This window comes from Labeo rohita, unplaced genomic scaffold (assembly GCF_022985175.1).
Source record: "Labeo rohita strain BAU-BD-2019 unplaced genomic scaffold, IGBB_LRoh.1.0 scaffold_380, whole genome shotgun sequence".
Classification (NCBI taxonomy): domain Eukaryota; kingdom Metazoa; phylum Chordata; class Actinopteri; order Cypriniformes; family Cyprinidae; genus Labeo; species Labeo rohita.
Genome location: NW_026129298.1, coordinates 50,211 through 71,497, shown reverse-complemented (window position 1 = coordinate 71,497; position 21,287 = coordinate 50,211). Strand labels below are relative to the sequence as shown.

The 21,287-nt window shown below is 35.3% G+C and overlaps 1 protein-coding gene across 6 annotated transcripts; it reads left to right on the top strand.

The window, feature by feature from the left end:
• Positions 1–8,098: 8,098 nt before the first annotated feature.
• LOC127160540 (uncharacterized) lies at positions 8,099–20,156 on the top strand. Of its 6 annotated transcripts, none has more exons than XM_051103175.1 (15): positions 8,099–8,204; positions 8,287–8,631; positions 9,026–9,070; positions 10,355–10,457; positions 11,434–11,483; positions 12,612–12,899; positions 13,171–13,422; positions 13,531–13,623; positions 15,359–15,643; positions 15,904–16,155; positions 16,264–16,353; positions 18,600–18,887; positions 19,198–19,443; positions 19,572–19,613; positions 19,753–20,156. In XM_051103175.1, exons 1-15 carry the CDS (start codon positions 8,144–8,146, stop codon positions 19,920–19,922), a joined length of 2,610 nt encoding a protein of 869 aa, XP_050959132.1. In that variant the 5' UTR covers positions 8,099–8,143; the 3' UTR covers positions 19,923–20,156. The 6 variants fall into 6 exon arrangements, with proteins under 6 accessions (XP_050959132.1, XP_050959130.1, XP_050959131.1 ...); XM_051103173.1 differs by having other exon boundaries at positions 10,355–10,505; positions 13,543–13,623; XM_051103174.1 differs by having other exon boundaries at positions 10,355–10,505; positions 16,276–16,353.
• The last annotated feature ends 1,131 nt before the right edge of the window (positions 20,157–21,287 follow it).

The following is a 21,287-nucleotide window of genomic DNA, read 5'->3' as shown; positions in this document are numbered from 1 at the left end:
ATGCAGAGCTTTTACAATGTAAGTGTTCATGCTTTTAAATATAAAGTTTGTGTTTTGTGTGCTGCTGTGTTTCCGTTTGTGGGAAAACTAAACCCTAAATGAGTGAAGTAAAGTGATAAGGAGTCACCGTGTCAATGCTGATGTCCCCGTTATGATGATTATGGCTGTGCGTTTTTAGTGGGATTATTAATAATATAATTGTTTTATTGTAATAGATACTCCGGCTAATTTATTAAACCAAAGATTCAGATTACTGTTTTATTCGAAGTCCACGTGTTGAATTTATAAATAAAACTAACACTGAAAGTTTGTGGTCGGTTGTATTGTGCGCAGTTATAGTATTTTTTAACTTGGGTAAGCATTTTATTGCAGTAACTCTGTTCAACAGCTCTTCTGTATTTTTATTAGGTTAAGATGCTTGAATCTTCTGCTGCTGCTGTATCTTGTAAATCATAGTGGTCAGTATTGTTTTTATTTATAAATCATAACCTTTTTTTTTTATTATTTTATTAGTGTAGTGTTATTCTAGTTGATAGTTTTCCTTTTGCACAAGGTGGTTGACATTGTGGATTGATAATGGAAATTTCCCACCTTGGAAATTCCCCACCTACAAAAACACACAATGACACCCCTGACTTATCTATGCAGTTAATTGCAGTTATAAACATTGCTGAGGAGTTCACTACAACCACAGCTGATAAAATATGGCAGTGCAAAAAGAACACAGAACATTTTATGCACCATTAACACATGGTGAGGAGCAGGTGTACAATTCTTCTGTACCAATTAACATTTTGAAAATACAAACTTTTCATGAATTTACATCAGAATGGCTTGGGGGCCTGGGCCCCATGCACATAATGCCCACTGGATAATCCAGCCCTGACTATAACTGCTGACACAACTGTAATGTTAAAATGTGACTGCTAATATTTGTATTCATTTTTTGAACAGTTATCTGGCTGGCAGTAGGAGTCACTTTGGAAATATTTTTGTTCCTTGGTTTTCATGTTTATGTTTGAATGTTGTGCTTCTGTTATTTTATGCCGTTTACTGTAATTTGACATGGTTCATGCCAAAAAAATTAAAGGTAATACTTGTTTTCTTATAGTTGTGTTCAGGTCTTGCTGTATTTCCTCCATTTCTGAAACTAGATCACATTTGGCACACAAAACAGCAAGTTCTTTCAGAAGTCTGAACATAAAAATGCAGTTTTCAGGTGAAATGTAGAGATATTTAGAGATAAAGGGTGGAAATGCCTTGCCTCACAAACCAGGGTGCTATACATGTATAATTGGCCTAATATATTTATACATGTACTTTACATATTATGTAAACATACTTTGGATTTACACACGAAGAAACACGTAGTGCAGTGGTACAATGGCAAAAAGAAACTTTTGTCCACAATCTACTTTACAAGCGAATCGTAAAGATTATGAACTTTTATGATCCCCTAATACTATTAAAACTACAATAATGACTGTCCGCTAGATGGATGTGCTGATTGGCCAAATTATATCACGTGTCTTTATCATGCGTCTTTCATGCATGGTGACGTACTTGAACAAGTCAGTCGTGAGCTAGCGGTAGGGCTGTGCAAACGAATCAAAGTTTAGTTTCAGTTTCGATTTAGGCTTCCAACGACTAGCGGTTAGAAGTAGGCTAGTGCTTATGGCACCGGTACAACACTCGCGTGGAATTGCTCAATGAATTAATTTCTTCGTTTATATAAACTGATACGGTTGTAGATCTATTGGGAGGACATAGGTGAAAATGTTTGTTTTAAGTACAATCGTTGAGATTAATATTTGGGGAATTAAAACCAAATATATGGATATACTGTAATAGCATATATCGTATATAAGACTAAGCATTTTTTCCTCTTAATTTTATTAAACACTTTCATTTAATTAACTTTTTTATTAAACACGAATCTTTACTTTCATTAAAATGGCCAATTTCTGCTATTCTAGGCCAATTTTTGTAGGTACTAATTAGGGCTGTCAAACGATTAATCATGATGAAATAAAAGTTTAAAATAAAATGTATGTATGTATGTATGCACACACACACATATATATATATATATATATATACATATAATAAATTACACAGTACACGCACATATAGTATGTAAACAAACTTTTATTTTAGATACAATTTATCGTGATTAATCGTTTGACAGCCCTAATTTTACAAAATTAAAATTCTGTCATTAATTAATCTCTCTCATGTCATTCAAAACCTGTAAGACCTTAGTTCGTCTTCGGAACACAAATGAGGATATTTTGGATTGATATCTGAGAATTTCTGACTGTCCATAGACAGCAAGGGTCCAGAAATATACAAAGAACATTGACAAAATAGTTCATGTGACAGCAGTGGTTCAACCATAATTGAAGCTACGAGAATATTTTTTGTGCGTAAAAAAATTAAAAATAAAAATAAAATAAAATAACTTTATTCAACAATTCTTCAGAAAGCTCTCGAATTTCATCAAAAACATCTTATGGTTTGGAACGACATGAGAGTGAGTAATTAATGACCAAATTTTATTTTTTGGGTGAAGTATCCCTGTAATTTTAACCAGAGTTACAAAAGAACAAGAACAAAAGACAAACAGAAAAATCACTCACTACTCTTGACTAAAACACTTTAATGGCTTTACTAAGAATATTTAATTCATACAGTGAAGACTATGCATTCCACAGTCTTAATAAATACATTGGGTTGTTCCAGTCTGGATATTCTCACAATTTGATTGCAATTGTCAAATATTTTAAGATTCAGAATATGGATTGTGATTGTGTGTTATAGATCGTGCTACTTTGGGAAGATCGCCCACCCATATCACCAACCACCAACCAGCTGTTGAGGCCTACCACAACTGTGTCATTGTGTCACACGTGTACAAACCCAGGCCTAGTTTAGTTTGTTGAAGAGCTGAAGCAGCAGTTTTTGTGCTCCAAGTGGTCTAGAGGGATATTGCAGGATATCTGTAAAGCGGTTTGGACTGTATGCAAACTAGAACAGGTTGAGTGTTTTGGGGAGACTGGATTTAATTCAAGTCCTTCATTGTGACTGGGGTCATTGCTATGAGATGGTAGTCATTCAAGGAATAACACCTGTTTATTGGCTCTTAAAGGCAAATAAGACACAATACTGTCCCAAAAGCTAAAGAAAGCTTTGAAGAAATGAAAAACTTTAATTTAACAGAAATGCAAAACAGATCATGCCTCAAACCAGCAACCTCAATCTTTACAGGCATTACTGATGCTAAATATTGGGGAAACTTCACACAGTTCACGACTGTCAAAGCCACTTTGATGAGTTGTGAAATGTATTGAGCATAAGAAAATCTTATTTAGAAAATCTTGACTAGAATAACTTTTTTTTTTTTTTTTTTCATCTTTTTGCAGGAACGCCCCCTGTAGGAACGCACCCAAATTCTGAGACAAGAAAAAAGGGAGGCAGCATCACCCTGCAATGTGAACTTCAGAACAATAAAATTATTAATTTAATCAGACGGTCAAAAAGCATCCTTGACTGTCAGAATGAAAAATGTGAGAATAAAACTGAAAATGTACAAGGAATATGTAAAGCAGGAATCTGTGACATCATCATCAAGAATCTGAGCTTCAGTGATGCTGGAAAATACATCCTGAGATTCAGTCACACAAATGAAAAGACATACCAACTTCATATTTATGGTAAAGTCAAAACTGAACAAACCTGCAACATGGGCTTTCTGAATTTCCTTTAGTGACTGTGTTGCCATACACACTAAATGGGACACATCTCACCTATGGCAGATTTTTACATTTTTACATTTGGTCTCCCAATCCTAAATATGTGCTTACAGCATTGATTAAATGACACCATTATAGTGATGAACCGTCTGCCTGTTTCTCCTCAGATGAGGTTTCTGTGAAAATCGGTGAGGAGCTGAAGTTGGATGTTCTTTCCAATGCTGATAAAGTGCAGCATCAGAACAAAACCAGCACAGAGTGGACGGAGATCTGGAGCAGAAGTGACACAGTTCAGAGCGAAAGACTGACCGACACTGATGGAAACCTGAGCATTAATAATTTTACAGCCAGTGATGCAGGAACATACAGAGTTTTGGACTCTAAAGGGGAAATCTGATCACAGTCACAGTCACAGTCACAGGTGAGAGGAACTCAGCAGAAATTTAGTAACATTATTTTTATCATGATTGGACAGTTAGACAGTTTATTCATCATGATTTGAACAGCAAAATAATGCAAAATTATCTGACTAACACATCAATATCCACTACAGAATCAAAGGGAAGTCTGAACAACACTGCCAAAGACAAGCTTTTACAACATGGTGAGTAAAACAGGAGGCACTAAAAGCTTTACAAAAAATAAAAATAAGCAGTGAGTTAAAAAATAAAAACTTTTTAAATTGTGCTCTTTTCCCACCTTCCCCTCCTATCTGTAGATCACTGGATTTTGCCAGTTGGAGTGTTTTCAGGGGTTCTGGCTCTGGCTGTGATTGTGATTACTGTCATATGGCAGTGTCAACACAGAGAATCAGCACAGAGGTTACATACAGGGGATGCACAGCACAGCACAGAGGTTACATACAGAGCCCCCAGCAGTATTGAGAGAAACTACAATGATCTTAACTCAACATGATTAAAATGCACAGGGGCCCCTGAACACCTAGTGATGCCACTGGTTACTTATAACTTGCCTTCAACACCAACAACATTCTGTCAACACATACTTTTGCAGCTATGGCTGTGTGAGAAAAAGCTTTTGAAAACTGCATTCTTTTCCCACCTTCCCCTCTTATGATTATGATGATTTCGGTTCTAGGGGCTCTGGCTCTTGATTGCGTTTGCTGTCATCAGGGCCATTTCTAGCCATTTTGACGCCCTAGAGATTCAGCGCATTGTGAGTTCCACAAATCTGAATGCATTATTTGTAAATTGACCGTCAAGATAAAACATTTGCACAATTTATTATCTGTAATACCATTGTGTAGTCACTAGATGCCTGTATAGCCCTATGTAACAGTCCCCAGTAGAAAAAAAAAAAAAAAAATGTCATCACACATTAATTAATTTTATTACATTTGGATTTAGATACATGTTTAGATATTATCAATGGCTACTTTTTGATAATTACTTTTTTGTTTCATTGTTTGGTTGCAATTGGTCCAAAAGCTATAAACTGCACAGGGGGCCAGATCACCTCATGACAGCAATGGTTACTTGTAATTAACTTTTAGATCCAACAGATCTGCAGAGGATCCTGTCAACATGTCATTCCTAAATTAATCAGAAGAGTAATGCAATCTGTTGAATGAATGATGTAGATGGGTTTATGCCCATAGTTTTATATTTAATGTATATTTATACTTATAAAAAATGTAAATATTTTTTAAAATATTCAAGTGCTACATTAACATTAAATATAAATATATATATATATATTCAAATATATAAAATCACAACACAAAGAACCACTTTATATTGGATTTGCACTGACACTACCCTGCTGAATTAGTTCCTGTCAGTATGTATGTTTTGTTTAATTTGTTAACACTAGGAGGAGCACATCCAAAGCAGAGTCTGTGTCCTTGCCAAACTTTTTTCCCCCATATTAAACATTTTATTAAACATCTTACAGATTTATCCCTTTTCCTATTTTATTCCTGCAGTTGCCTTTTAAGAACAATGTACAAAATGTAGTTGAAAAAAAAAAAAAAAAAGTTCAATTTTATAACTGCTTTTGAAAAAGTTGTATTTTATACAATATGTAAACATTTTGATATGGAATTTGATAATGTTATTTTTGATGTATTTTTAATGTAATTTATTTTATAATCTAGAAGCAGAAAATGTTTGCTGGACTTTATTGTTCACTAAAAACTGTACCAACTGGTGCTGTTGATATATTATAGCAAACATCCTTCTTGTTACATCATTGTGACTGTGAATGTTTTGATCAAATATGTTTGTGGATGATTGTGAATGATTACTAAAGGGGGAACTAAGTGAATGTGTACAACAGTAATCCCTGTAAAAATATATGTGAATTAATACGAGACTATTACCACTATTGGGAAAATTTAAGGTTTAATTTTCTTTTCTTTTGAGTTGTTTTCCACTCACTGATTTGCTCAGGGAATGGGAATGTGAGGGAATGTTCACATATTCTATGCAGTATGTAATTCCATTCTACTGTCTGTATATTTAAACATACTTTAATAAATGACTTTGTTTGGTTTAAAAGTTCTGAGAATCTTTCTTTTGATCACTGAAGGAGTTGAAAACAAAGGTGACTGACTTTTTTTTTTTTTTTTCTTAAATTGCAGCGTAAGCTTCCTGTCTCACATTACTTAAAAAAAAAAAAAATTACTTCCTCCTTCAAAAAAACAACAAAACCTATGCACCATTCTGCAACCATAACACTTAAACATTACATGTGTTAACATGAGACTGATATAAACTGTTGAGAACTATCGTCTGTGTAAACGTATATTCACTCTTATAAACATGACATTGCTTATGTCCCCTACAAATTAATTAATTAATTTAATTACAGACCAATCTCGAATCTCCCTTTCCTGTCAAAGATACTAGAAAAGGTAGTATCCTCACAATTATGTTTCTTCCTACAGAAAAATTGTCTCTGTGAGGATTTCCAATTGAAATGATTTTAAGTTGACTCAACAAATTGATTTTTACAGTGTAGGTGTGATATTTGATAGCAATCTTTCCTTTGAAAACCACATCTTTAGCATTTGCAAAACCACATTTTTCCATCTCAAAAATATATCTAAACTATGACCTACGCTCTCAATGTCAAATGCTGAAATGTTAATTCATGTGTTTATGACCTCAAGATTAGATTATTGTAATGCTTTATTGGGTGGTTGTTCTGCTCGCTTAATAAACAAACTCCAGCTGGTCCAAAATGCAGCAGCTAGAGTTCTTACTAGAACCAGAAAGTATGACCATATTAGCCCGGTTCTGTCAACACTGCACTGGCTCACTATTAAACATCGTATAGATTTTAAAGTCTTACTAATTACTTATAAAGCCCTGAATGGTTTAGCTCCTCCGTACTTGAGTGAGCTCTTATCACATTATAGTCCCTCACGTCCGCTGCATTCCCAAAACTCTGGCAATTTGATAATACCTAGAATATCAAAATCATCTGCGGGCGGCAGATCATTTCTTATCTAGCGCCCAAACTCTGGAACAATCTACCTAACACTGCTCGGGACGCAGACACACTCTGTCAGTTTAAATCTAGATTAAAGACCCATCTCTTTAACTTGGCTTACACATAACTTATTTCTATAATCCAAATCCGTTAAAGGATTGTTAGGCTGCATTAATTAGGTCAACTGGAACCGGGAACACTTCCCATAACACCCGATGGACTTGCTGCATTGTAAGAAGAATGGCATCTACGCTAATATTAGTCTGTTTCTTTCTTATTCCGAGGTCACCGTAGCCACCAGATCCAGTCTGTATTCAGATCAGAGGGTCACTGCAGTCCCCCGGATCCAGTCCGTACCCAGTACAGATGGTGGATCAGAGATGACCTTTACATCCGTGAATGTCAGCAGGGACCATGTCAACTAGATAAGCCCCAGAGACGGACCATCAATGAGGAATTTATTACCCATACGGCCTTCAGCGCAAGACCACAGGAACCAGATGAGTCCTCTGCAATCTGACTTTGCTGCAACATGGAACTTATGCATTAGTGACACACTGTTGTCCTATTTAATACTGTAAAGTTGCTTTGACACAACCTGTTTTGTTAAAAAGTGCTGTATAAATAAACGCGGTTGATTCATTTTAAATAAAAAAAAAAAAAAACTTTTTTGTAACATGGTCAAAATGATTATTCAGTATTTATCCATAGATTTACAAACCTAAACAAACACTTAGCCAAATGTCTATGCAAGCTAACAGAGCACATAAAGTGAAATCATGAAGATTTTCCATTATAGCACATAGAAGTCTGACACCACAAAAAGTTCATCTGATACAGAGACTGGAAAGGAAGCGGAAAGTTTAGTGGTTTAGTTCCACTGCATTGTGCTGGAACCTTTAGTTTGATAAACACCTGTATGAACAACAGACACAATGGAGAAATGCGTTTTCTTCTTCTGTGTATTTTCTTGGACTACGCAAACCACATCCAGTGGTAAATATATTCTATTTCAAACATTAACATATCAACCTGAAATATAATAGCTATTAACATGAAATGATCATTTTCTCCCCAGATGTGTCAGTACAAGGATCTTCTGATCTGCTAACAGTTCAGAAAGGAGAACGCATCAGTTTGAACTGCAGCATGAGAAACCGATATGAAATCAACTGGTATCTCCTCAGATCTGAAAAACTTGATCTATTGATCTCTGCAGAGAAAGACAAAACAGGAAGACGACTCCTGATCAACTACAATCCATACATTACTCGACTGAAAATGACTGCAGACACTTGGGTCACCAGAGCCACACTGGTTATTTCTGGAGTAACAGAGTCAGATTCGGGTCTTTATTTCTGTGGAACAAAGTCTGACGCTCCAGAGATGTTCTTCGACAAACCCATCAGACTAGAGATCAAGGGTAACAGATTTCAGTTTTTATATCTTATCTTTACCAATTTGTCATTAAATAAATAAAACAAAATAAGCTTTAACAAAATAAATTGTAGAGATTAAATAAATTAACAGTTTTAAAGAAGATGAAATAGTTTGGACATACGGTTAAAATCTCTTTAATAAACAAAGAATTTTTTGAGTGAATTTACTGCTGGGAATATGAAATTTAAAAGATCCAGACCTGCCTTTCTTGATCTGAAAAAAAAAAAAAAAAAAATTCTAAAGGCCATGAAACCCCTTTAACATTTTTACTCCAAAAAGAACAACTTAAAAACTACAAGGCTCATCTTAACCCAATCTTCCGTACACAACTAACAACTAAAAACAGTTTTGTGTGTAAACTGATCATGTATTTACAGGTCTTACTGTAGTACAAGAGACAAAAGAAGAAGCTGACAACACAGGTAATATGTTGAGATGTTTAAATCACTGCACTATTGTGTTCTGTATTGCACAAACATGAATAAATATTGTCTCTCTGTAGATGGGGTGAAGCTGACGGAGCGTGTGTTTATGTACGGTGGTGTTGGTCTGGCTGTGCTTGTGTTTTTTGTGGCTACATTCATTGCAGGAGCAATCATTCACTATTGTGGTTGGCAAAAAGGATGGGCCGCAGCCAAACGCTCATCTCGGATTCACCACAAATCAGCTAAATAGCTTCTATTTCTGCTTTGTTTTACAGTCTAACTTAGTATATCCCTTGGATTTGCTTTGCACTGCTGTAGCTTACCACAAATTAAAACAGAAAACTGTGGCTCAGACGCTTTTCCTGTTAAGTAGATGTACAGATGTGGCAAATGTAATCTTTTTCAGCACCAGTGAAAATGAAATAGTCGTGGTTAAAAACAACAGCAAACATATACTTTATTGCACAGTATGCACATTTTAAATTTATCTAAAGAAGCATTATTATATCCATATAAGCAGAGTTTAGAAGAAAATTTAAATGCCACGTGTTTTATGGCACATAAAACTTGATTAAATAAAAATGTCTTCAAATGTTAAATGTGTTTCTTGAGAGTTCTGATCAAATAAACTGCAATAAAATGGAAATTATATGATCATTACTAATGCTAAACCTCTTCAAACACAACTGTATATATGCATTGTTGTCAGATCTGTTCTAACAGTTTAAGAAGAACAGGAAATGGTAAACAATCACTGAACACTCATGATTTCCTGACTGACTGCATTTAAATGATGCAATTAAAACCACAAAAATGAGGTGAAAATAAAGACTATCACTGGCATTAGAGAGCATTACACGTGCTAAGAAATCACTTTATATAGACGAGTCTAATAGAAGAAAAACATTAGTAAGAGTTAAAAATCACTGAATATATGGAGTATTGAATTTAAACATTTGCACATTTAATTCTTATAGCACAAAATGTAAAAACATTTCATAACGCATTACTGCAGCATTAGTTTTTAAGTAGGCTAATCGACGTGTCAAACAAAACTGAAACTTTAAAATCTTACGTCCCGGATTGGAAGCAAAAGTTGTTTGGAAATAAAAATCAGAGTATCAAGTTCATTATTACAATGCTTTCGTAGAAATCAGATTTCTTATCATATTATGCAGTTGCACATAGTGGTTTGATGCAGTACATTAAAGTGTCTATTCTTCAAAGCTTTTCATTGCTCTGGAACTAAAGTGGAAGATTTTGTTTGTATTTTATCGTCAGAGACACAAAACCGCAGAGACGCGTTTCAACTCAAGTGGAAAGATGAAATGACAAGGTTTCACAGCAGTCATGTGACCCGTTCAGCTCTAACAGCTGATCTGAGGTCAGATTTCACCTCCCATCAAATTAGGCTACATGATAGAGCTGTCAGGTAACAGGTGATTCCTTCAAAATAAGTGTCAAAGTTTTGTGTAAGTGTCAAGTAATTCACAAGATTATGTCAGTCACTAAACATTATGCTTTATGATGTTAATTTTCTGACAGCTCAGTCTGCTTTGAATGAATTCCCAGTAATGACCAATCATATCTCCACTTTATTGGGAGGCACCAAATATTCCCAGAATGTCCAAACACTCACCTGTGTGTGTGAGAGAGAGATGCTTTTAGTTTTGTTTCTCCTTAAATCTGTAGTTAGTTAGTCTCACTAATTGTGCAGTGGCTTATGGAGTGTTGACACTTGAACATAAGACTCTTACAGAACCATGTAAGTTTTCATGCTTTTTAATATAAAGCAAACTTATGTGTTTTATGTTGTTATACCAATAGTTTTTTTTCTCTGAAAAAAGTATTATGTTATCTAAATATTAATTATTAGTTTAATAATTCTCATTAGATTGTTATACATTTATTACTTTTTTGGTAGCACCTTAGTGATTTTCTAAAACCTGTTTTTGTATATTGGGACTTTTAGTTTGACCGATAAAAATGCTTGTTGGTAAAATTATAAAACATTTCCACAGTTGAATAGATTTCTCTGAACTTAAACTAAGTTAACTGTACTGATGCGTAAAATTAATCTTAATTCAGTGAGATCACACCAAATTTATTTAACATATTCTGTGAATACTGCCACAATTCACTCTTTCTGATCCAATCAGTGCTGTGCCTAGTTTAAGTGTTCAATGTTTAGTTATGTTGGACACTTAAAAGAGTTTACAGAAGCTATGATAACATTTTTGTGGTTTGCTAATGCAAGATCCATGAAATATTCAGAGCAAATGAAAGTGAAACATTATTAAATCTCAGAAAAAGCATTTATCCTGTATGTGTCACGTAACATACATTTGTATTCTCAACAGGATGAACTGCTTGTATCTTCTGCTGTTCTTGTGCCTTCTCAATTACAGAGGTCAGTATACAGTCATTTTTGTTTTGAAATTGTGACCATTTTTGGTTTTCTGGTCAAGTTATTGCAGTCGATTGTTCGTCTGCTGCGCCAGGCGACTGGTTGAAATTCTCCAGCATATTATATCATCACACACCATTTATTAATTCAGAATCATTTATTACTCATCTATTTACAATTGCACTTGTAGCCTAAATCAGCTACAGCTTTATACATAGTGTTGAGGAAAGTTCATTTTAAAAGTAATGCATTACAATATTGAGTTACTCCCTTAAAAAGTAACTAATTACGTTACTTAGTTTTTTATGGAAAGTAATGCATTATGTTACTTTTGCGTTACTTTTTAAATCTGGGCAGGGCTTGGTTTTTTTTTTTCCCATTTAAGATGTTCTATTTTTTGGCAAATTTAAAAGCCCATTCGCACCAAAAGCTTCAGGCTGAAGGAAAAGTAAATTCATGTCCACACAGTAGAACGCTGAAGAACAACAAATGTTAATTTATCGAGTAATTTCTGCTTATTATGGTTGAGTTGGATCACTGAGGGCCAGCAGCATAGACACTGATTAATAAAATGGGATTAAATACATAAAGGATATTTGTATTATTAAACATATTTAATTATTGCTGGTTTGCGTCATATTCTAAGCTGCATTTCACTGTTTTTATTCATTTTGAGGAATACTGAATTTATTTTGAGGAACGCTTGCTTTTTTTGTAAGTGAGATGAATAAATGCATGTTCAGATTGAGTCTAGAACTAAAGTGACATCTTACTCCCGATTTGTCTCAACATGGGGACAAGAGAGCTTTCAATAAATAAAAGGGGTGATTAACTCAGATATTTTCTTGTAAATTAAAATGTGATGCATTACTATCATCTGATTACGTAACTCACGTTACTAATAATGTGTTACCCCCGTTTATACAATATCTTTGTCATCAACATTTAAAATGTTACAATGTGGCACTGCGAATATGGTGGCTGCTTAATGCTTTCATTTATATATCTAGCTGATTTAAAAAATACCTCTACTATGATGACAATATACGAAGCATAGAGAGAAACACCACATGTATTTTTCAGTATTGATACTTTGTATTGAAATGAATATTATACTGTCTTTATTTGCAGTAACCTCCACTGAACTTGTGATAGAGCAAAGAGGTGGCTATGTCATACTGCCATGTGACTATGAGGAGAGTGAGATTGCTGAAATTGGGTTCAGTCGGTCAGAAAACAGCACTGTTTGTTGGAACAAAGAATGTGAAAGTGACCGAATATTTAAAAAAGAAAACCATGACATCGTCATCAAGAATCTGAGCTTCAGCGATGCTGGGAAATACATTTTGAGATGCAGTTACATTAATAATCAATCAGAGCTGGAGCAACAAAACAGAACATACCAACTTCATATTCATGGTAAATCAAAAATGATCAAACTATCAACATGCGATTTCTGGTTTTCCTTTGGTATAATGTGTGGTTTTGCATGCAACCAGCAGAGACTCTGAGCGGGATAATCTTAATATTTAGATTAGTTTTTTTAAACAAATTACATTTGGTCCTCAATCTTAAGTATGTGCTTATGTCTTTGATCATATAATAATAATATAATAATAATAATAATAATAATAATAATAATAATAATAATAATAATAATAATAATAGTCGTCTTTGTGTTTCTCCTCAGATGAAGTTTCAGTGAAAATCGGTGAGGAACTGAAGTTGGATGTTCTGTTGCCAAACACTGATAAAGTGCAACATCAGGGCAGAAGAAGCACAGGGTGGAAGGAGGATTGGAGCAGAACCGATGGAGTTCAGAGCGAACGACTGACCATCAGAGATGGCAACCTGATCATTAGTAATTTTACAGCCAGAGATGCAGGAACATATATAGTTCTGGACTCTAAAGGAAACATCATGATCATGGTGACAGTCAGAGGTGAGAAAAGTTCATTGGACATTTTTTTTAAAGCATTCAGGCAGATGCGGTTTATTAGTCACAATCTGAACAACAAATTAATATTAAACTGTATGATTAACCTTTCAGTATCCTCTACAGTGTCTAGTACAGAGTTGGAGTTAAAGGGAAAACTGAACTACACAGGTTATGACAAACCTAATTACATTACCAAACAACAAAGTAAGTAAAACAGCAAACACTGGAGGCTTTACAAAATCTTTGGCATCAAAAGCTTAATAATACTCTTTTCAGGTATTTTAATGGGTTGTGGCTAGAAGGGATACAGCTCCGACCGGAAACTAACAATGAAATGAATTGTTCTAACTATTAGTGTCTACACCTACCCCAACCCTAAACTTAGCCCTTACTATAATACAAAAACAGTATTATTGTTGTACAGTGTGACAAAAATAATGTTAGACTGATGTGTGTAGCCCAGTAGCTGGAGCTGTATCCCTTCTAGCCTCAACCATTTTAATGGGCCTTTATCGCATTTCCGTGATCGAAAAACAGAAGTTTCAAACGGTAGCGTAAAAAAAAAAAAAAAAAAAAAACTTAACGCTGCAGCCTTTATCAATGGCTGTGCCCATAGCACGAGATATTTCTGATTTATGTAGAATTCAGCATAGATACGTCTTCTAAAAATACCAAACTCTGTGTACAATCATTATTTGAATATTGCGAAAGCAAGAAAGATGGCTTTATGACATTCCGACATATATTTCATTACTTGACGGGAAGAGCACAAGACATACTGTATGTGAATGCGCAACACTTCAGAGTCTGACCACATTATATTATTTCAAACTGCAAGAAAACAATACAAACAGCATTTCATATTACAGAGCATGTCAGTTAGCCAAAGCTTGCAATATTAATTATGACTAAAGACTGTTTTGAATGATTAAATTAAGGGTTCAGTTGGAAACATATATTCAACATTGCTCACATTTTTATGCACTTGATGATGCAAACCTCAATAATTAAATCAAATTAAAGTTGTTCAAATAAATGAATATTTCCAGCCCATAGACTATTATTCTAAAACAATATTGATCATCATAAATGAGTCATATCCTCCATGATTGAGTGCGTTTATCGAATAGCATTATATTTTATACAAAAACGGGAGGTAAATCATAATAAATATAATGCAAGATTAAACAAAACAATAAAAAAAAAAAAATAAACTTGAATCATTTTAATTTTACACATTAAAATGAAGGATGACATGCATAGTAGGGTGTCAGCAAAAAAAAAAGTCTGTCCATTGACAATAATACAGGCTGAAATTCCTTTACGCTACTATTCGGAGCCGGACGTGATGACACTGTGAGACTGTGATAAAGGTCTATTGTCTATTTTCATGTATCTTTTAAATTAATTGCAAGTTTTTATTGATTGTTTATTGTAAATGATGATGCTACTGATGGCATGGGTTGATTCAAACACTATGTGATGGCGGAAATAGTGTCTTTTCTACTTTATATAGAAACGTAATTCAGATCATAATTTCCAACAAGAGCTTTAGGACTATATACACAATATGTATATCAGAAATACTGCATAATCCTGTTTGTGACCTGCTGGGGCGGCATGCAAACTGGAGTCAGTGCTGTTGGCATTTTTTTTTGTTATTTACTAAATATTAAAGAAAGCCTACCATCAATTCACAAATGTACAGTCAACTTGGATGCGGTGAAATGTCTTGAGCAAAAGAAAAGCCTCTTTAAAAAAACAAAAACAAAAACAAAACACTCTACTAAAATATTTTATGATGACCTCGATTACAGAAAACAGAGAGAGAAACACCACACTTTTTGTTGTTGTTGTTGTTGTTGTTGTTGTTGTTGTGTTTTGTTTTTCAGTATTAGTACTTTGTATTAAATTAATATTTTACGGTCTTTATTTGCAGGAATGCCCACTACATCTGTAATAGGGCAAAAAGGAGGCTATGTCACACTGCCATGTGAACACGAGGACAGTGAGATTACCGAAATTGGGTTCAGTCGGTCGGAAAACAGCACTGTTTGTCAGAACAAGGAATGTGAAAGTGACCGAATATTTAATAAAGAAAACTGTGGCATCATCATCAAGAATCTGAGCTTCAGTGATGCTGGGAAATACATTTTTAGATACAGTTACATAACTAATCAAACAATGCTGGAGCAAATCAGGACATATCAACTTTGTGTTGATGGTAAATCAAAACAGATCAAACCAGCATGTGATTTCTGGTTTACCTTTAGAAATTGTGTTGGTATTGCATGTAACCAGCAGAAACTCTGAACGGGACAGGCTTAATATTCAGATTAGCCATCTTTAAATATGGGATTTTCAGTGGCTGATTTCTAAAGGATTATAGTTCATTTGTTTCCCCAATCTTAAATATGTGCTTCTAACCTTTAAACACCATTAAAATAATGATTGAGGATAAAGAGTTTTTCTGTTTCTCCTCAGATGAGATTTCAGTGAAAATCGGTGAGGAACTGAAGTTGGATGTTCTGTTGCCAAACACTGATAAAGTGCAACATCAGGGCAGAAGAAGCACAGGGTGGAAGGAGGATTGGAGCAGAACCGATGGAGTTCAGAGCGAACGACTGACCATCAGAGATGGCAACCTGATCATTAGTAATTTTACAGCCAGAGACGCAGGAACATATGAAGTTCTGGACCCTGAAGGAAACATCTTGATCATGGTTAAAGTCTCAGGTGAGACAAGCTTATTGGACATATAGAAAAATCATGTTTAGGACAGGTTTGGCTTATTAATTATGATTTCAACCACAAATTAATATTAAACTATGATTAACCTTTCAGTATCCTCTACAGTGTCTAGTACAGAGTTGGAGTCAAAGGGAAAACTGAACTACACAGGTTATGATAAGCCTAATGACACCAAACAGCAAAGTAAGTACAACAGTGCACTGAGAACTTTACAAAATCTTTTACGTCAAACTGTAACGCGTCCACTGATGGAGTCGGAGGCGTGGGATCCATGTGCGACAAACTTTATTAAGAGCGTAGTCAAACAGGCGGAGGTCAACACAACAGCAAACGGGAACAAGCAGACAATCCAAAACGTAAACGATAATCCAGGCAAGAGGTCGATAGGCAGGCAGCAATACAACAAACGCTCAGGATTGTTAGATAAACTAGACAAAACTTCGCGAGGAAGCCGCCGGCGCGGCGGCCTAAAATGGCCGACCGAGCAGAAGTGACCCGGGCGACCCGGAACCGGAAGGCGGGGTCCCAGGTACGGGGTGATGGGTAATATTAGTTAAAAGCCCAGGGATGGTTCCCGCTGGCGGCGGTCAGAGGGAGCCACAGAGACCGCGTTTGTGACACAAACCTTAACACTCTTTTTAGGTGTTTTAGAGCATGTCCACACAAACACGGGTGTTTTCGAAACCGCAGCTTTTTCTATGCGGTTTAGTGTTTTGTCCACACACAAATGCAGAATCAGATCACTGAAACTGAACCTTTTTGAAAACTCCTGCCAGGGTGAAGATTTTCAGAAACTCCAGTTGCAGTGTTATTGTATAGCTGGTGAAACCAGAGATTTTAACCAGAGGTTGGCCAACATGGCTTTATGGTTAGGGTTATCTCGCCACCTGTTGGTGTGCCATGCTCTTGACAGTGCTTCATAGCGTGTTTTTGCGTTTTCATGTAGACTGAGATGTGTATTTTTTTTTTTTAACCAAGGAGAAAAAAAAAAAAAATAAATAAATACACACCATGTATGTTTGGACTAGGCCTTAATTGGCCTATTTTCATGCCTCTTTACACGCCACTATTTTTGAAAATTTTCCAACTCCACTAGAGTTGAACAGTTGAGTTTTACCATTTTTGAATCCATTCAGCCGGTCTCCGGGTCTAGCGGTTTAGCATAGCTTAGCATAGATCACTGAATCCGATTAAACCACTAGAATCTCGCCCAAAAATGACCAAAGAGTTTTGATATTTTTCATACTTAAAACTAGCCCCTTCTGTAGTTACATCATGTACTAAGACCAACGGAAAATGAAAAGTTACGATTTTCTATGTCGATATGTCTAGGAACTATACTCTCATTCTGGCGTAATAATCAGGGAACTTTGCTGCTGTACCATGGGTGCAGCAGGCACAATGATATTACGCAGCCCTGAAAATGGTAAAACTCAACTGTTTAACTCTAGGGGAGTTGGAAAATGAATATTGGAATATTTCAAAATAGTGGTGTGTTCCTTTAAATTTATTTGCAACTTTTTATTGATTGTTTATTGTAAATTCTGATCAGTGTTGGGGAATGTAATGCATTACATCATTGCATTACTCCATGATACTTTGTTATTTTTCAAGGAAAGAAACATTACTTCTTGTCACCTAGGATGGGCTTGCCTTTTTATTATTATTATTATTATTAAAAACAAAAAGTTATATTTTTGTCAAAGATAAAGGCCCTTTCACAGCAAGAGTGAAATTATTAAGCCTTGGGCTAAAGTAAGCATCTCTGCACTGGCTCCCAATTTCTGTCAAGAAGCTTGTTATTTATTTGAAAAAGTAACTTTTGTTGCAAATTAAAAAGTAATGTGCTTACAAGTGACGTTAAAAAAGGAATCTGATTACGTTTTATTTTTATCTGCATCAGATACTTTTTTCCCCAAATTAATTGTACAGCACTCATTACAGAGACAATAGAGTAACTCAAGATTGAGCACAATGTCAAAATAACTGATGGCTCAAACCAACAGCCTTAATTTGTACATTGAAACTCTATTCGTTTAAGATTGTTGAATCCACTTGGATACAGTGAAACATTCTGGGCAAATGAAAAGCTCTACACTGTGAAAAAATTTGTTGAGTCAACTTAAAATTATTTGTCACCCGGCTGCCTTAAAATTTTAAGTTCAGTCAACTTGAAATGTTAAGTTGTTCTGACAACTTGGATTTTTGAGTTGATTCAACTTTTTTAAGGCAGCTGGGTAACTTACCCAGCTTTTAAATTTAACAAACCAAATTTTTCAAAACTCAACAAATCATGTTTTGTTGTTTTTTACAGTGTACTAGAAAATTTTATGATGACCGTGATTACAGTGAACAGAGAGAAACACCATGTTTTTTTCAGTATTTTTACTTTGAGTATTGAATGAGTATTTTACTGCACATTTTTGTAGGAACCACTGCTGTACCTGTGAAAGGAGAAAAGGGAGGCAAAGTCACACTGCCATGTGAATATGAGACCAATACGATTTTTCACACTGATTTAATCAGTGAGTCAGAAGACACCTCTGTCTGTCAGACTGAACAATGTATGTGTAGAGTATTTAAACAAGGAAACTGTGACATCGTCATCAAGAATCTGAGCTTCAGTGATGCTGGGAAATACATTTTGAGAGTCTATTACCGCAATGATCAGGGAGTCCTGGAGCGACAAACCCAAGAGTACAAACTTCAAATTCTTGGTAAAGTAAACACTGATCAACTCCACAACATGTGCCCCTTTAAAAGGGATAGTTCACCCAAAAAATAAACCGTGTCATTACTTACCCTTATGTCATTTTAAACCCATAAGACCTTTGTTTATCTTTAAAACACAAATGTCAGAATGCCGGCTCCTGTGTCATGAGGATGAGTAATTAATGACAGAACTTTCATTTTTGGTTGAAGTAACTCTTTAACATTATTGGTTCCAATCCTGAATATGTTCCTTATATGGTCTTGATTGATTGATACCTTTGTAATTATGATTTAAGTCTTTGTGTTCCTCCTTAGATAGTATTTCTGTGAAGACAGGTGAGGAGCTAAAGATGGATGTTCTGTTACCCAACGCTGATAAAGTGGAGGCAAACTCTGGTGGAGAGTGGAGGAAGGTTTGGAAAAGAGGCCACAGGGTCTGGAGAGAGCAAATGATTGACAGTGATGGGAACCAGATCATTAAAGTGTTTAAGGCCAATGATGCAGGAACGTACAGAGTTCTGGACTCTGAAGGAAACATCTTGATCACAGTGACAGTCACAGGTGAGAGAAACTCAGAGTCCTGGACATATTTGAAGTATTTGAAAAGCTGAGCTTTATTTATGATTTGAGCATGAAATTAATACTAAACTGTATGACTGACCTTTCAATATCCTCTATTAACTCACTAGACAACACAGATAAAGGCGAAACTGATGACACTCAACAAAGTCGTAAAAAAAAAAAAAAAAAAAAAAAAAAAAAAAAAAAAAGGAGGCATTGAGAGCTTTACAAAAAAAAAAAAAGCATTGATCTTTAAAGAAATGTTTTTAAATAATTGTGCTCTCTTCCTACTTCCCTGTTTCACCTTAGAGAAATGGATTTTGTCAGTTGGAGTGTGTTTGGGAATTCTGGCTCTGGCTGTGATTGTGACTACTGTCATCATATGGCAGCATCGGCAAAGAGATTACATACAAGTGCAAGGACAGGAGAATACAGAGCTCCCAGAGCTATTAGTGGGAAACCATAATGACCTTAATTAAATGTAATTAAACTGCACAGAGGCCCTGAACACCTACTAGTAAGACCTCTGGTTACTTGTAACTTAACAGCAACATGATTCTGTCGACATATACCTTCAAGTGTAGGTGTGATATGATTGTTTTCTTACATCATTGTCTGTGTGTATTATTTAACTTACTCTAGAAGCAGCACAATGTTTGGTGGACACTCTGTTCTTAATTATACTGTGTTAATAGGTGTTAGGATTAAACAAGTCCTTCTTGTTACCTCACTGTGACTGTCAATTTTTTAATCATCAAATATCTGCAAGTGATAGCAGTTATGTCATGTGAGTTCAGTGATTTTGCTCTGTTTGTGACTGTATTTAACAAACGTTACAAAACAAGTTCTGTGGTGTTGGTTGCTGTCCCCATGCCTAGATAATTAAGATCCAGCCCCGGACCCCAGATCCCATCAGAGTACACTAATACCTAAACCCTGTTAACAGGAGGTCTTGTCTAGTACCCAAAATACCCAAAACACTATTAACAGTCCTCTATCAGTCAAGAAGTTGACAGAGGAAAAAGCCAGTGAAAGTGAAGAGCAAAAGCAGGAGATGAAGTTATAATTGTAAAACGGAGCAGAGTTTATTGAATAGTTTTAGTTGCATGTCTCAATGCTCAGACTCTTTGTCTGAAGAACACAAATCTAACAAGCAGTGTTCTACCAAACTGATTAACAACAACATCCCATAAAATGTTTCTATAAACATTCCCTCGTATCTCTTATTCATGCAGAAAAACAGCCCTTGAAACCACATTGTCAAAACAATGGAAAAAAAATAAATAAATAAAACGAATGAATGAACGAAATGGGTATATAAGTGACTATAATTAAACTGAATGGTTACAAAGGTTGAAAAGGTTACAAAACAATCTCTAAAGAGTTTGGACCCCACAAATCCAGTCAGACAGATTGTTTACAAATAAAGGAAATTCAAGACCACTATTACCCTCCCTAGGAGTGGTCGACCCACAAAGATCACTCCAAAGCAAGACTTGTAATAGTCTGCAAAGTTGCAAAGGACCTCAGGGTAACTTAAGCACATAAAGGCCTCTCTCACATTGGTTAATATTAATGTTCATGAGTCCATCATCAGGAGAACACCGAACAACTATGGTATGAATGGTAGAGTTGCAAGGAGAAAGCCAAAAAAAGAAACAACACTGCTGTCGGTCTGCAGTTTGCTAAAGATCATGTGGACAAGTCAGAGGGCTATTGGAAAAATGTTTTGTGGAAGGATGAAACCAAAATAAAACTTTCTGGGTTTAAATGAGAAGTGAACACTTTATTAGAACCTTATTCCATATGTGAAACATAGTGGTGGTGGTAATATCATGGTTTGG